Below are 16292 nucleotides of genomic sequence, written 5' to 3'. Positions count from 1 at the left end.
TTTGAGAACTAATATAAATTCTTACAGTCAACCAAAAACATTTTTTATTGATTTACTAAGACATGTTATTTTTACATTATTATTATTGTTTGTCAATTACTATATGCGAGCGTGCAGTCCATCAAATAGATGCACTATTAAAATATCAGTAAATCGTTTAATATAAATGATACAATAGTCACGGTAAATGCGTTCCCGAGTATATTTGCATGTTGACAAAGCGTCATTAAACTCAGATGTCCTGTAATATACATATGCGTGGATAAAAGTGCCTGGGGTCTGTAAAAATCTGCACAAAAACAAAACAACAAAAAAAACCGTTGGGATAAAAAGGAGGAGAAGGCCATTTTATTATACTTTGGTGTCACGTTTTAACTTTTCACGTGCTCTTTTTATTCATATGTCTGCCCTGCACAAACTCTTAAACTCAGGGGAGACGTTGAGGAGGACAGAGATGTTTAAAACTCCTTGTGGTTTATGTTCGAGTACTGGACGAGCAGCGTGTCCATACAACCTTCGTTTAATCAAGGGAATCAAACAGACTCATTTATTTTGAAGTTTTTACGAATCAGAGCGACTTCAGTGCTCCTTCGGTTTATTAAAATGCTTTTAATATTGGATTGGTAGATTGCGCCTCTCACCAGAAGATTTTGCACTCAATTCTGGGAGCCGTGCCTATCTTGATAAGAGACTGCTTGAAGCCAGCTAGTGTATCAGGCAGTAGTAGTTTCTACCATATGGTTTTACATGGAAAGTATACATAGTATTTTCACAATATTTCTTACAGACTAAAGATTATTAAGCACTACTTCTGGTTACATTACATATCATGTTATCAATACATGTCGTTTTAAAATCATCCAGTCCATGTCCAGCAGATCCGCACGTTCCCAGCAGGTTTCAAAGTCTGTGTCAGGTTCAGCTCGAGTGGGTTCTGCAAAGACCACCACAGGCCCTTTAATCCAGTGTCTCAGTGGTCATCCGTGACATTGGCGATTTATTTCTCTTACTGGATGACACAGGTATTGATTTTTTTTTTTTTACATTTCACCTAAGAGTGTTGGGAACTACAAATTATAAGTGAAATGGTGCTTTTGCTGCGCCAGTATACCCTGAAAACACGTTAACTATCCTTGCTGTATAGAGTCTGGCAGTTCTTGCTGACAACTTTCTTGCAGGAACTGCCTTTCTTCTCAATACCAGGATTTATACGTTCATGTTAAAAAAATAATTCCATACTGCTCGTGCGGTTCTTATTTGTGTACAATACTGCCACCTTCTGTTGGCTGCCCGTAATTAATCGAGGTGGAACTACCCCTTATGTTCCCAGCATGCTTTGTGAAGCGCCAACCACTACCGTATAAATTGGAATCCACGTGGGTAGAGGGGACAGGCAGAGGGAGAGCTGTAGTAACAATCGCTGGAGTCAGAGCGGTAAAACAAATGAGAACATCATGGATACAACTGAAATAGGTAATGCATGCTACCAGTAGGGTACGGTGTCATGGGGCTAGATGCAGTTGCCGTCGTAGTAAAGTTGCTCTCAATTAGTTTAGTAAGGACATGCTGCTAAATAATGAATGATATAAAAATGAGTACCAGCTGGTTTTGTATTCTGCTTCCAATTGTAGTAACTGGTCAAATGTTAATGCTTAATTTATATGTGCGTCTGCTTTGTTTTCCCCTGTGCACGACGTTGCTGAGGTAACGACATGTACTTGCAGAGGATTACAGTACTGCAATTGTAATACATTGCCACTTTTCATTTTTGATTGAAATAAGAACGCCAAGGTCGAGATTGCAGGCAGATGATGTTGCAAAGGAGTCCAGAAGTTTAGGTTAAATGTTATGGGCAAACTTTTAGTATTTAAGGGGGTTATAAACCGGCTGTATATGTTTTGTATTTGGATCATAAAAAATTCAGATGTATACAACATTAACAACAAATAGACATTACATTGAACTATGTGTCTGGTTCTCTTTGGGCCTGGTTTTAAAAGTTCTGTAAAATGACAACTGCAAAGCTTTATGTTTTTGTCATTAGTGTTAATACTATGTTCTAATTTGTGATGCGTAAACAATACACTGTTTGCTGCACTGTTTTTTCAGCCCTGTTCAGTGTCTCTGATAAGACTGGTCTGGTAGACTTTGCTAAGCGCCTGTCTGCCATGGGTCTGTCCCTAGTTGCCTCTGGAGGGACAGCCAAAGTTCTGCGAGAATCGGGACTCCCTGTCAGGTAGGTCTGTGTGATACCTGGGGAACCTCACCCCCCCCCCCCCCCCTTTTGAAGGTGCGTTATCTTGTAGGATGGTTACAAATATTTTAGTTGTTTGATTTTGATGCTTAAGAAAATGAAGTTCTAACCTGTTGCTGCTTGGATTAGCAGGAGCATGTATATTTGATTCATAGAGGGATGTTGTGGTAAGAACATTTTAAGCAGGAAATTAGAACTAAAACTATGGTGAACAACTTGTACTGTCTAGTGTCTGCTTTTTAAAAAAAATAAAAAAAAATAAATAAAAAAAATCAAATGTAATTATATAGGGTGTATCAGTGGACTAATTGAGGTCATGTATTAATGGTGTGGGCTTTGTCTAATCCCTACAGCATGATGAAGGCCTTCTGGATGCTATGTTGCTTTGTTTTTAACTTTTTTTTTAATTAAAGAATTGATCTAGAGTCTTATGAACTTTTCATGGTGTTTTTCTCTGTTGTGAAGTGTGTAGATATACTTGTATTTATTTATTTCCACCGCAGGGATGTATCAGATCTCACTGGGTTTCCTGAGATGCTGGGGGGAAGAGTGAAAACGTTACACCCAGCAGTTCATGGAGGTAAAAGTTTCTGGGTGTCTATTCAACTGATCTAAACGGTAATCTAAACCTGGGGTTTGCCAATATATTACTGCCATAAAATAATTCTCTCCACAGGGATTCTGGCAAGGAAGACCCCATCAGACGAAGCTGATATGGACAAACTCTCTTTCAGTCTTGTGAGGTACAGTATGTGTAATATACTTGCAGTACATTTAACTGGGGGGGGGGGGGGGATTTTTTCACCTTCCTTTTTTAACCTTCCTTTTTTAATAGAGAAACTTGCATTTCCTTGTTCTTTTGGTGATCTTCAAAGGATTGTCTCCCTGTATAATTGAATGAAACTCATGTGATATACTCCTGAGTGTGGGGAAATCTGTGATCATGCATTTACCAGGGTATTGCTGGTCATGCGTGAACAATTTGAGTATGGCTAATTAAAGGACTGCTGTCTCCTGTTAAAGATGTGAATATAGGTCATGCGTGATATCTTGTATCAATTGTAAGTCGTCATGGGCTCGGCTATCTGTTTCACTCTGGTGTTATAGAATACCTGAATTCCGTTATTTGTTGTATTTTATTAATTCATTTAAGTCACCTTGGTTATTTAATTTGTTTTCATTGCTTTTGTAATGTGATCTCTTAGGGTTGTGGTGTGTAACCTGTATCCATTTGTGAAGACTGTCTCCTCTGCTGAGGTCACAGTAGAGCAGGCTGTGGAACAGATTGATATTGGTAAGCTTTAAAGCTGCAGAAGCAGAGTGTGATGCTCACACTCCACCACAGTCATTTTTGTTCCACAGTATACATGTTCAGTTTCTTTGGCTGTTCAAAAAAAACTTCTGAGAAGTGAGTTATGATTGGCAACTGTATTGTGTAGGTGGCGTGACACTGCTGCGTGCTGCGGCGAAGAACCACGCCCGGGTGACCATTGTGTGTGACCCTGATGACTACGACAGGGTTGCCAAGGAGATGGAAGGTTCTGAGGCCAAGGACACTTCTCTTGAGATGAGGAAAGTTCTGGCTTTGAAGGTATTGTAGGATAATTAACATTCACCTCCAAAGAACATTTGGAAAGAATTGGTATCCTAATATAGTTTCTGCAAATTACCTGCCTTTACTGTATAATACACTGTACTTGTGTAGCAACTACACCAAGTTGGTGGGCAAGTTTTAGGTGGCTTCTCTCACTTGCTCTGCAGGATATGAAAACTGTATTTCATTATAATTGATGTACAGCTATTGCATGGTATAGATTCTACAAACTTTAGAAAATAGTGTTGTAAATTGAACCTTGGCGTTGACATCGATTTTTATGTAAGTTCTAATGACGATTTATCTAATTATCGAGAAATGCTTTTAATAATAATAATAATAATAATAAAGCCCACTGTCCAAAAGAGGGGAAAAAACAAACATGGTTTGAAAACTACATTAACATTATGGCCTATCCATGGCTGCAGAGATGCAGTTCGCTTTTTGCTGCCCTATTTTAATCAAAACTTTACGTGACTTTGCATATCCACTTAGATTTGCATTATCTTCAGTGAATACATCGTCATTTTTCCAAACAGTACATAGAGGTAGCCTACCCTTTCCTGCAATGGAACATTCGACAGGGAGAACTCCTGTTAATTTTTTGTGTCTCCTTACTTGAATATGTATACGCTTTGATACATGTGTGTGGATTTATTATTAATTGATTTGCTGCCCACATTGCAACCAAGACCACGTTGAGACCACGTCTCAACCAAAAATGCGTCACATACTGGAGTGCTCAGAGAAGCGTTTCGCCCATATGGATTCGCTTACACTTTTACAGTACATTACTAAGGCCCTACCTATTTCACGGCTGTGAAAAAAGTGACCTGAACTATGAAATTCATTCTTCACTGTGAAATCTATTTTGTGTACTTTTTATCTTGCACTTAAATCCAGTTAAGTTGTGTATCGGTCTAGGTTCCTGATGTGATTTTTTTTAGCTTGTTTAAATTTCAAAAAGAGAACTGGACAGGATTTTTTGATTGACACTTAACAGCAGCCAATAAACACTCTGGGCTCTCCTCACTGATTGGTAGGTATGGGCATCCCAACTGATCTTGTTAGTGTCCTTCCAGCGATTTTGTACAACTAATGAAAAGTATTTTACGTACCCCAAAACAAACTCCAGTGTTCCGTTTTACTCAAGTTGCTGAAAGCAGTCTCCATTTTAAGTTTTTAAATCAGCATTTTGGTAAACGGGAAGCCTGCTTCAGTGGTTGCTATGGAACTCCTCTCGTTGCTATATGACGTGTGCAGGGGAAAGGAAGTGTAACAGAAATGGCATGGCTAAATATTAATTAAACTACTTATTTAACAGTGATATGTCTTTTGAAGTTTGACTCTCATTCATCCTAACAAGTACTAGTAAAGACTGCAGGTACATTATTTGAGTTCAGACAGGGGTGCCCTGATTGTGAAATAAGATATCTTGTTTTTATGAAATTACTTTTTTACAAAATGTTACTGTATTACTACCATGTTAAATTGTAATCTTACCCACGCTTTTGTAAGGCAGTCTCTGTTTTGGTGTTTGGACTGCAGTCTGACATCTTACTATGCTGTGCTGGGGGAAATGATTCTGATTCAGTGGTGCCCTCTACGCTATCCTTTGCTGCACTGTTATTTATGCTTTTGTGATCTTTGAGACTTGCAAGATCTGTTAAATAAAATAATTTATAATAGGACTAACAATTAATGGCATACAGGGCACAGATTACGTTCTTGACAGTAAGATAATATATACAAGACACGTTTTTTAATTTCATTAATGTTATCGATTTGTTATCCTGGGATCCCAATCTAAATAATTAGATTATCATTACAAAGTTGTTTAACTAGGACTCCTTCTGTTAAGGGTTTCCATTGAGGTAGACAAATGCGTTACAACCTAATCAAATTGACGCATCCAATTTTAATAATTGGTTCCTAGTAAATTAAGATAATCTATAGCTACAGATGTGAGGACCATTAATCCAAATTAGTTGTTCAAAGGGTTTGTAAAGCTTGTGTTACAATTTTGAATTAAGATCCTGATTTAGACTGCAGATGGGGTTATCAGGTCCACATGGTTCAAGGGGTTTCTTAAAACCTTTTAATGATTAACCATTAAATATGCATGTCCAAATATACACCAGATGTTGAAGTAGATTGTAAGTAAACTCGATGCCTTTTGTTAACCAATTCTTAGACAGGACACATTGTAAACACGAACATGATGAAGCACTTCGACGGTGTATCCTGTATAAATATTTTATTAAATAAAGAGAGTCTTTATTACAAACATTTCTCTGACCCTTGTGTGGTAGAGAGAGAGGGATTTCACTGTATATCATATTTTATAAAACTTCTTATCCATTCACCAGCACACCAGTGTTTTACAAAAGTAAAATGTATCCTCATTTTCCTTTCTATCTTCAGGCTTTTACTCACACAGCCCAATATGATGAAGCCATTTCGGATTATTTCAGAAAGGAGTACAGCAAGGGGGTCTCCCAGCTCCCCCTGCGCTATGGGATGAACCCCCACCAGGCACCTGCTCAGCTCTACACCCTCCGCCCCAAGCTCCCCATCACAGGTATTGCCCTTCACCCCCTCAGCACTGTCTGTTACTGTTTTATTTATAAAAATAACCAAGTGTTTCATCAGTCTGTCTCTGCCCAGACAGGATAGGGTGAAATTGGGCTCTATTTTAACATACTTTTTTTTTAAATGTTTTTGGAAGAAATAAAATTGATAATGTACAATAAAGAATAAAGGAAAATAAATTAATAAATTGACTAAATACCATGATGCCTGAAGGTTTAAATAGAAAGGAATGGTAGATTGTTGCATCAGTAGTTACCATGGCATCAAAAGTCTAGAAGCACCTCCACTGTTGGTTTTTAAACACACTTTCCCTTGACAAAGGTATGTCAAATACACTGACGTTGTCTTTTTACGGAGGGAGAACACTGTCAAATATTTGTATGTGTAAAGAATTTGTACTTTAAATTACAGGTACAAATCAAATACGAGTACTGTCTGAAAAAATACACTGTCTGTTAATAACTGTTTCATTTAAAGTTGCACATTTACGTCAAAATCGGCTTGTATTTAGCTCAGTTCTCAGTTGTACGGTAGCTAATCATGACTGAACATTTTAATACAGTAGTCTAAAAGTATACAAACATTATTTCACTTAATTATAGAGCAATAGTAGTTATTAGTATATTATGCGGATTGTGATTAACTGCCTGGGATGGAGCCTGGTGAATCGCCAGCTCGTTACTGCATCGCCAAAAAGGTACAGACAGGGAATTACCTGCATCCGTGGATGATCCAAGGCCGTGTACGTTACGGTCGGTGTAGATTAACTTCAACAAAACTAGTTGTTTTTGCTAAAGCATGCTTTTCAAATTGCAAATTCTTTTTTATACAGTATATAAAATGTATGAATAAACCAAAATAGTTCACCTATTATAATCCCACTGCTGCTATACGTTGTTCATAATTACATTTCTGCTATTCCATATAATGTAAAAATATTACACTGCATGTGGACCGCTCCCCCCCTTTTTGTTAAATTTAATTTTTTGCTGAAAAATCTCCTTGTGTTAGTCTCACACAACGTCACTTATTCTCTTAAACTTTATTTGATCTATGGATATCAATGTAGAATTAAATAAATTCACTGGCTATCCCAACCACTTGACAGCCAAACCACACCCTGGTCTTGTCTACTCATGAATATTCATGAGAGCCTGCAATTTCGGACAGCACTTCGGCGCAAAGAGCCCTTGTTAGGCCGAGTGAAAACATTGGTCGTAGAAATAACACGTATGTGTTAAGGAGGGGTATCTCTAAACAAATCCAGATACTTCAGAGAAAGCTTTGAATAGGAAATGAAGCAGACTTTACATTGTAGAGAGGAGAAAAGTTGCCACTGGAACACTCAGGATTCCCATGATGCACCGCATCAGTGGGGATGGGAGAAAAAAAGGGGAAGTTGACTGTCGTGTGTGTGTGTATATAAGGTCTTTGCTGAGACTGTCCATCTGTTGGTTGACTTTGTGCCATATTCCCGCTCTGACAATTCCATCTACACATTTCACCAACGTGCAGCCACTCCTTCCCTTCTATCAACAATGCAAGGTGCTGGACGCATGCGCTGTTAAATACTCATTGATGTGTTCCCCCAATCAGCAGCCTGTCCTGTGACCTGCTATGACGTATTTGACGGTGATTTCACGCTCTGTCCAACTCAATTTTGTGAGTTGTAATCGTACCTTTTTTTGACTTGTAGTCGTAACTTTACTTGATTTTTGTACTTGTAATTTTCTGATTTCTACTCTTTTTTTTTTTTTTTTCAGTTCTTTTTACGCATACAAATATTTTTGACCGTGATTTCCCTCTATCTGTTGAGCAAAAACTAGATATATCTATCTCTGTCTAATCTATCTGTAATCTCACATACAGGTATTGGGCCTTCTGGTTCACAATTAGGAGGGCAGAACCACTTATCTGTGCTATATACTCAATCTCCCAAAATGACAGCATTGTAATTTAGAGCATCTGTTGGAACATTCTGTGAATACAATAATGCACTCTGTCAAGGTTTTTATTTAAGTGACTGGATTATTTCCCTGTGTCTTCAGTGGTGAATGGCTCTCCTGGCTTCATCAATCTGTGTGATGCTCTGAACGCCTGGCAGCTAGTGAGAGACCTGAAGAAAGCCCTGGGCCTACCCGCAGCCACTTCTTTCAAACATGTGAGCCCTGCTGGTAAGGATAGAATAGGTTTCTTAACCCCTCCTTGAGACTGCACTCTGTAGCTCTGCAACTGTAAAATCATATAATGTACGTTGTCGTCATCATCCCCTTTAAACTTTCCTAGTTTAGGAGTCTTACCTGCACTCTACTAATTGTGGTGTTTTGCTTATGTACACTGCAGGAGTCACCCTTGCAAATGTGTGGTTTGATTCAAATTTAGTGGAGGTTATTTGCTAGATACATTTTCAGTAATTGTGAATTTAGAATACATGTAGATATATTTTAAATTTAACCATAAAACCTGTCTATCTTAAACTTAATTATTTGAAGACATAGTATGCAGTAGGTGTACGTTTTGCTCTCATGATAAGTTTGAATTAATTCATTAAAGTCCCATCTACAACTGTGTTCTTGCCGTTCTGGATGAATTTAGAAATGAAGTCTCCCTGTATCAATTTGTCCACTAGGTGCTGCTGTTGGTGTGCTATTGAGTGAAGAGGAGGCTAAAGTTTGTATGGTGCACGACATGTACAAGGATCTTACACCACTGGCAACTGCTTACGCAAGAGCTAGAGGTAATGGCAGCCTCACTGTTAATGTCAAAGAGAAATATATGTACAAATTATACATGGGTACTGAAACCTACATTTTAGAAAGTGATGTGCACTGGCCATTTTATTAGCCCTGCCTGCTGCCCCCCCCCCCCCCCCCCCCCCTCCCCCACTTGCATTGGCCATCTGCTATTTACATTTCCAAACTAGGTTGTATAGTTTATTTGGGTGGGTGCTAAGTGAATATATCATTTAAAGAATGTCCCAAAAAAAATTCTCAATAAAAACAGTGACTTAAAGTGATTATCTTTTCGTGTATTTATTTTTCTTCTAAATGTATAAGTCTGTTCTTGTTTGTTTCCAGGTTCCGACCGGATGTCCTCATTTGGAGACTTTATTGCTGTGTCAGATATCTGTGATGTTCCTACTGCCAAAATCATCTCCAGAGAGGCAAGTTCAAGCAGAATGGCTCGAAACAACAAGTGAATGAAACAGACTTTTGTGGAGACTTTCAGCGTGTTGAAGTCAGTTATAATGTATTTTCAGACTTGAGCTACATGCTTTGGATTTGTTAACAGTAACTTACTCTGAACAAAATGGGCAAAAAAGATTGTCAAGAAACACTTGATACACAACGTCATTGTCAGACACAAAACAATTTTGCTTCCATTTTATTAGTCTAGTTATTTAGAAGCACAGTATGTAGTATACAAATGCATTTGAATTTCTGATGTTCAGGTTGTGGTCTTTTATCTAACCCCCACTGAGCCATATTTTGGTTGGATTGAGGCCTAAAAGGCAAGCTTTTCCTTCTTAGAAAATGCATTATTTTCACAAAAGCCAGCATGATCATTTTGAATAAATGCCAAAGTGTAATCTTTTCATTGACAGGTATCTGATGGCATAATTGCTCCTGGTTACGAAGCAGAGGCGTTAAAAATTCTGTCCAAGAAGAAAAATGGAAACTATTGTGTCTTGCAGGTGAGATCTAATTTTAAACATGCTTCTGCTGTCTGCTATGATGATCTTGGTCAAGTAAGATTCAGTGTCCAAAAAAACCTGACTGTTTAGCGGTCCTGTTTAGCTTCAGGTTGTTGGATGTTGAACATACAGATGTTGCAAACTGAGAGCCATTATGTGCGTGCAAAGGGCTGCTTTGTTTCTGTTTTTATAAAAACAATGACCTTGTTTTTTTCCATGCTGTGTTTCAATTAGGTGGACCCCGAGTATGAGCCAGATGAGACTGAAGTGCGTGTTCTCTTTGGGTTACATTTGATGCAGAAGAGGAACAATGCGGTTATTGACCGGTCGCTGTTCAGCAAAGTCGTCACCAAAGGAGAAGTAGGTCGACCAAAATGACAGATTGTGTTAACAGTAACTGACATTTATTACTCTGTGAACCTTGTCATTTTCAGTGTGCCAGCATGAACTATGAAATTCAATCACCAGGGGGTAGCATAAGCACCAGCATATTAAATGAGAGATGAAGAGAATACAGTACTTACTAAAGTAGCAGTTGCAGTGTACAGGTGATGCAAGTGCGCCAAACGACAGACAAAGTTCACCGGTCTTATTTCTTTTCCCAGTTTGCAACCGGTTAAATAGTACTGGCTCTACACAACAATGTGTATCACCAGTATATAAACCACGGGGTTCAGTCCTGAAATACAAGAATCACACAGACACGGTCACTTCTCCTGATAGTGAGTGCTCTTAGTGCAGGTGTGGTGACCATCCAGTACGAGGCACACTGTTCCTCTTACACAGCGCCCTCACAGGTTGGGAGGGAGATAGTGAATGAATCCTAGTCAACAATCTGTCACACTCCCCCAAATTGGAACTTGACTAATCAAATGCACAAATTACAAGTGTACTTTAAAAAAACAAACGTAAGACTTAAGTGGTTTGCGAATATACCATCTGTACAGTGGTTGTTCAATGTGACCAATACAGCAAGGTGCTACCTGCATATTCTCATTGCTTACCTGCACACGTTTTCCATGGATCTCTGTGAACCAGTAACACAATTGTTTGTACACTAATGTTAAAAGAGTAGTACTGACATTTGTCTGTTTTTTTCCTTGCTTTTCCCCATAAAACAAAACCCATTCATTTTCCAGGAAAATAAAATAAAAAATAAACTTAAAAGTCTTCAACGATTACTGTCCAGAAAATAATTTTGGATAAACATTAAACTAGATGTTCCAAGCTGATTGCAAATTTTCATTGTTATTTCAGCTGCCTGAGCACGCAGTCCGGGACCTCATTGTAGCCAGCATTGCTGTCAAGTACACCCAGTCTAACTCTGTGTGCTACGCCAAGGATGGACAGGTAACTGGACTCAGAGAGAAAGCTGAGGGGATTGTCTTTTTGGAGGTCTGGCTTCACTCGGATACATTAGTTATAAAGTATACATGATGATTACTCATGAACAAGTATACAGAGCACTGCCTTTATGCTCATTGGGGTGTAGGCACAGGTTCACTATTGTACACAGAACAAGCAAGACGGTGATCTCATTGGACCTGGCCCCAGAAGGCAAAGTGACTGAAAGCCAGAAGACACAATGAATGTCTGGCCAGAAAAGACAGGATGACTTTAATTGAGGACTGGGGGTGCAAAGGAAAAAAGTTCTTGCTGTTAGAATGGCTTGTGAACAGCAGGAGACCTGCTGGGCATAAAGTGGGCTTAATATTTAAAACTAGAACGTTTTATTGTGAAATAGCTATGGATTCCGTGGTACTGTTACTCTAAATTGAGACTTGTATGACTGTTTGTTTTAGCATAAAACATTAACTGGTGTGTAAATAATGGCGGCAGCAAACTAGCCAGTATAATAAATAGCTGTAAACTGTTTTAGATTTTGGGGGTGGGGGGGCGGCAAGTCATATTGGAAATGTGTTTTTGTAGCTGGCAGCCATCTTGGCTCAGGAGTGGGAACAGCTGGGAGCCATGATGGCCACCTTTACACAGCCACATAGTTGTTTAAGTTGGTACTAGATATGGCAAGGCTGGGAAACAGTAAAGTGTAGAACATGGTGAGGTGTTAATTGATTTATTGATTGTCAGTTAACCCCTCGCCACATGCTTTAAAAGAAGCAAACAGTTTGTTTTGAGAAGGAAAGTAGAGGATTGGGAGCAGCAGGTTGTCTTCCTCGTTTATGCGGCGAGATAGCCGTAGCTTGGGTGCTGTTTTTGTTTTAAACCTTTTGTTTTGCTAAAGATTAAGTGTTTGAAAGCACTAAACTGCAGCTTCCTTAATTTTACCATTGACTGACTAAGCTTTTTTTTTTTTAATGTTATATAATATGTTATAAAATTAGTGCTGGGACAAACAAGGGATTTTCATGTTTGGATATTGGTTTGTTTTCAAAAAGTAATTGTATTGCTCTGAACGCAGGCAGAGACAGCATAGCAACAGAGGGTGTGGACGTAGCCGTGGCCCCTGTGTGTGCCTTTTATTTACAGCAAGACCTTACAATATGTAACAAGTTAAAATAAAAAATTCCCAGGAGTAAAGAATAAGTTGTGTATGACTTTCTTTACCCCAGTGAATTAACTACAAAACAAAGAATGTTCAAGTTAAATATTTTGTTTATTCCCGACACAAATAGCACATAAAGCTGACAACGCATTTTATTCTTTTTTTTTTTTTTTTTTTTTTTTTTTTATTCATTGCCGTTTCTTCACAGCAAACCGTGGCCATAGACATGTTTTCATAAAGTACAGTAATAACATGAAAGTTTACTTGTGCCTTTTTGTAGCTGAACAAGCAAACAAACCGAAATGTAACTTTAAACACTTCAAATAAAACAAACGGGGAAATGGCATTGTAAAGTGAAGGGGAGAAAATTCATTGTTTTGGTTCTTGTGTACTGCATTCCACATTACAAAGTCTTAACAAAAATAAATTATATTGCAGTGTACAATTTGATTTTGAAGATGGGGATTTATTTATTTATTTATATGTTTGTTTGAATATCTATTGAGACCTGAGGTTGAAAGGAATAGCAATTTTGTTAAATCATGCTGGATGGAGTGTAGCTCCTCTTACTATGTACAGCATTATTCTGGAACTATATTATTATTTATTTCTTAGCAGACGCCCTTATCCAGGGTGACTTACAATTGTTACAAGATAACACATTATTTTTACATACAATTACCCATTTATACAGTTGGGTTTTTACTGGAGCAATTTAGGTAAAGTACCTTCCTCAAGGGTACAGGGGCAGTGTCCTCAACGTGGGATTGAACCCACAACCCTCCGGTCAAGAGTCCAGAGCCCTAACCACTACTCCACACTGCTGCCCGGAGATTTGTTACCCCTGTGTTTAGAATTGACAGAACCTCATTTCATATATATATATTTTTTGTATTGTAATATAAGCATTGTGAACTAATTCTATAAAGTTGGACTATCAAAGTCACTGCTATCAACAGATATGTAATTGCAGTGTGTGTGAATTCTTCTTGCTGCAGCATCTGTTATGTTAAAGAGGAAGTAGTAACAAATTGCATTACAATGTTAGGGTTATCTTCCTGTTTTATAATTACCCAGAACCACTCAGAATGGCAAACAGCAAACCTTTTTAATTGACAAAGTAAAACAAAGAAACTAATGAAATTAAGCTACTTCCTCCTTTATGATAAATTGAGGGTCTTCAGGTGTCTTCCACCCATATGCAGAAATGTATGAAATGCCGTTTACTCATTTATCATATGCCCCTTGACTGGGTAGGCATAACGAGCATACCCTCACTAAAAGCAAAACCAGTGCTTCTGAACTCCAGGCCAACAAGGTGTGGTTAAACGTTGTACTGGTATTCCCTGCGGTGACTAATGAGAAGCTTCTCCATGCAGCCCACTCCGGTCCTTCTGATTTACATTGCTGTATTTGTGTTGAAGGTGATTGGTATTGGTGCTGGACAGCAGTCCCGTATCCACTGCACACGCCTGGCCGGTGACAAGGCGAACAACTGGTGGCTAAGGCACCACCCCACCGTGTTGTCTATGCAGTTCAAGACCGGAGTGAAGAGAGCGGAAATTGCCAATGCTATTGACCAGTATGTTAGCGGCACCATCGGTGAGGTAAGGAAACTCAAAGCTGAATCTTCATCGGCGTTCTAAGGAGGAGCAGACTTTGAGGATTTTAAAGGGATTGAATGGGCAGATTCCTTGATTTACCAAGGCATGATAATCTACCAAAACACTTTTTGTTTTTGCTGAAAGCATCATTCTAGTGCCTGTTATTTCAGTAATGTTATGTGCAATTACACCCCAGGCTTAAACACTCCTCCCCTTCTTCCAGGATGCTGATCTGGAGGCGTGGAAGGGGTTGTTTGAGGAGGTCCCTGCGCTGCTTTCTGTGAACGAGAAAAATAACTGGATCAGCTCACTGAAGGGGGTGGCTCTGAGCTCTGATGCCTTTTTCCCTTTCAGAGACAATGTGGATAGAGCTAAAAAGGTACCTGCCATCTGCTTTCATTCCTAGAGCGCCAATACAAGTGTGTTCCTGTCAAATTAATGTGTCTATATTCAAGAATATAATTTTGCATCAATTCACTATACTGGCCACTTGAAATATAGATTCAAAAGGCCACATCTTGGACTGATCTTTTGAGTTTTTGTAACCAAAAAAATAGGTGTTGCTTCAAAATGGTGATTAACCCCCTATATTTCTCTATTGGTAGGCTTTGTTATGCACACTATTGTTTTAAAAGTTGTTTTGGTTTTACACTTTTTTTTTTTTTTTTTTTTTGTTTCCAGAGTGGAGTGGAGTTCATAGCAGCCCCGTCTGGATCTGCAGCTGATCAGGTTGTGATTGATGCCTGTAATGAGCTGGGGATTGCTCTGGCACACACCAGCCTGCGTCTCTTCCACCACTGAATCTCCATCCTTCTGCTACATTCCACTTACATGTTTACCTCTTCATATGAAATACTCTTGCATTTATTTGTAATACTAGTGAGTATACTGGAACAATAAATGTTTTCTTCTGTATAAACTTGGCCTGTTGTCATTTTAGGACTGGATTAGGTGTTTATTTTCAGAAATCTCCCCAAACCCAAATAAATACAAATTCACTTCATTGTAAAAAAGTGGTAATTGTGTGCATTATTTAGGTACTCTATAATCATTGTACTATACTTTTGGTACAGTTTTCTGATAAATAAATAGTCCTGTGTACAAGCTGAAGTTGCATAAAGCTGCACTTCCATTTTAGTACATGTGCCTATTTGTGTGATTTTTATACTGTAAATATGGCATGTTACTGAGTGGGTTATCAAATATAAGGGTCATTCTACAGAAATGGGACAAATTGAGTCCCCACCTGAAAGTAGTGTATTTAAGTATTAAACAAAATGAAATATTCGTTTTATTTCTTTAGCTGTTAACATTTAAGCAAATATGCATAATTATTTTTATGCAATATCAACTTTTTTTAATATATAAAAGTGCAGTGTCCCCCACTTACAGCTATTCTACTTTCTCATCAAAACAAATGTATTTTATGGAATAATTTTAAAACATTTTTAAACTATTTAAAAAGAAATGTTGTATCATTGTATAATGTTGAACTAGTATTTTAAAATATTTCTTCTATTCTTGAATAAAGTGAAAGGTTTGAATGCTGAACGTCTGGAGGAACTCAGCAATCAGAATTCAGGTGAGAGATAGCTAGTGGGCATGACATGCGGCGAGAGCCTGAGAGAGTGAAAGAGGGGGTCAGTGGGTGAAGGAAGGAGTTAGGGTCTATTGGTTTTGTGGCGTGGTCTTGGCCCAAACAGGGACCGTGTTCTTTTGATTTAATAAATTGATTATTAATTGCATCTGGCAACGCTCTCCATCTGCTTTATCAAGGGCACGGGTCATTACAATATTTTGTAGTACATATTCCCTTGTAAGATGGCCTTGTGATTTGAAATATTTGCCTATTAATAGTAATTTAATATAAATATTTTGCTCTATTTAACAATGCCAAGATATGTAGTCAGTAAGGGGGTTATGTAAGGTGAAATGATCACTAAAGGCCTCAACCCCACCAAATCAGTGTAGAAATGCACACAGAATAAAGTGGCCGTGCAGCGCATAGCCTCATGCTTTACTGTGTTTACACTTCATTTTTTTTTTAGAGT

The 16292-nt window shown here is 38.3% G+C and overlaps 1 protein-coding gene across 1 annotated transcript; it reads left to right on the top strand.

Moving 5' to 3' along the window:
- The first annotated feature begins 1367 nt into the window (after positions 1 to 1367).
- Positions 1368 to 15160, top strand: LOC117426442 (bifunctional purine biosynthesis protein ATIC-like). The gene is made up of 16 exons (XM_059033588.1): positions 1368 to 1473; positions 2110 to 2236; positions 2758 to 2834; positions 2931 to 2997; positions 3460 to 3548; positions 3694 to 3845; positions 6273 to 6429; positions 8489 to 8614; positions 9070 to 9177; positions 9518 to 9603; positions 10045 to 10134; positions 10369 to 10494; positions 11392 to 11484; positions 14062 to 14244; positions 14465 to 14620; positions 14923 to 15160. Exons 1-16 carry the CDS (start codon positions 1455 to 1457, stop codon positions 15040 to 15042), a joined length of 1776 nt encoding a protein of 591 aa, XP_058889571.1. The 5' UTR covers positions 1368 to 1454; the 3' UTR covers positions 15043 to 15160.
- The last annotated feature ends 1132 nt before the right edge of the window (positions 15161 to 16292 follow it).

The sequence above is a fragment of the Acipenser ruthenus genome, chromosome 11, assembly GCF_902713425.1.
Source record: "Acipenser ruthenus chromosome 11, fAciRut3.2 maternal haplotype, whole genome shotgun sequence".
Taxonomy (NCBI): domain Eukaryota; kingdom Metazoa; phylum Chordata; class Actinopteri; order Acipenseriformes; family Acipenseridae; genus Acipenser; species Acipenser ruthenus.
This window is presented reverse-complemented; position numbering and strand designations above follow the sequence as displayed.

Coding starts and splice junctions, on each gene's coding strand:
- LOC117426442 (XM_059033588.1), top strand. Junction 2,835..2,930: donor ACACCCAGCAGTTCATGGAG/GTAAAAGTTTCT, acceptor TTCTCTCCACAG/GGATTCTGGCAAGGAAGACC. Junction 14,621..14,922: donor ATGTGGATAGAGCTAAAAAG/GTACCTGCCATC, acceptor TTTTGTTTCCAG/AGTGGAGTGGAGTTCATAGC.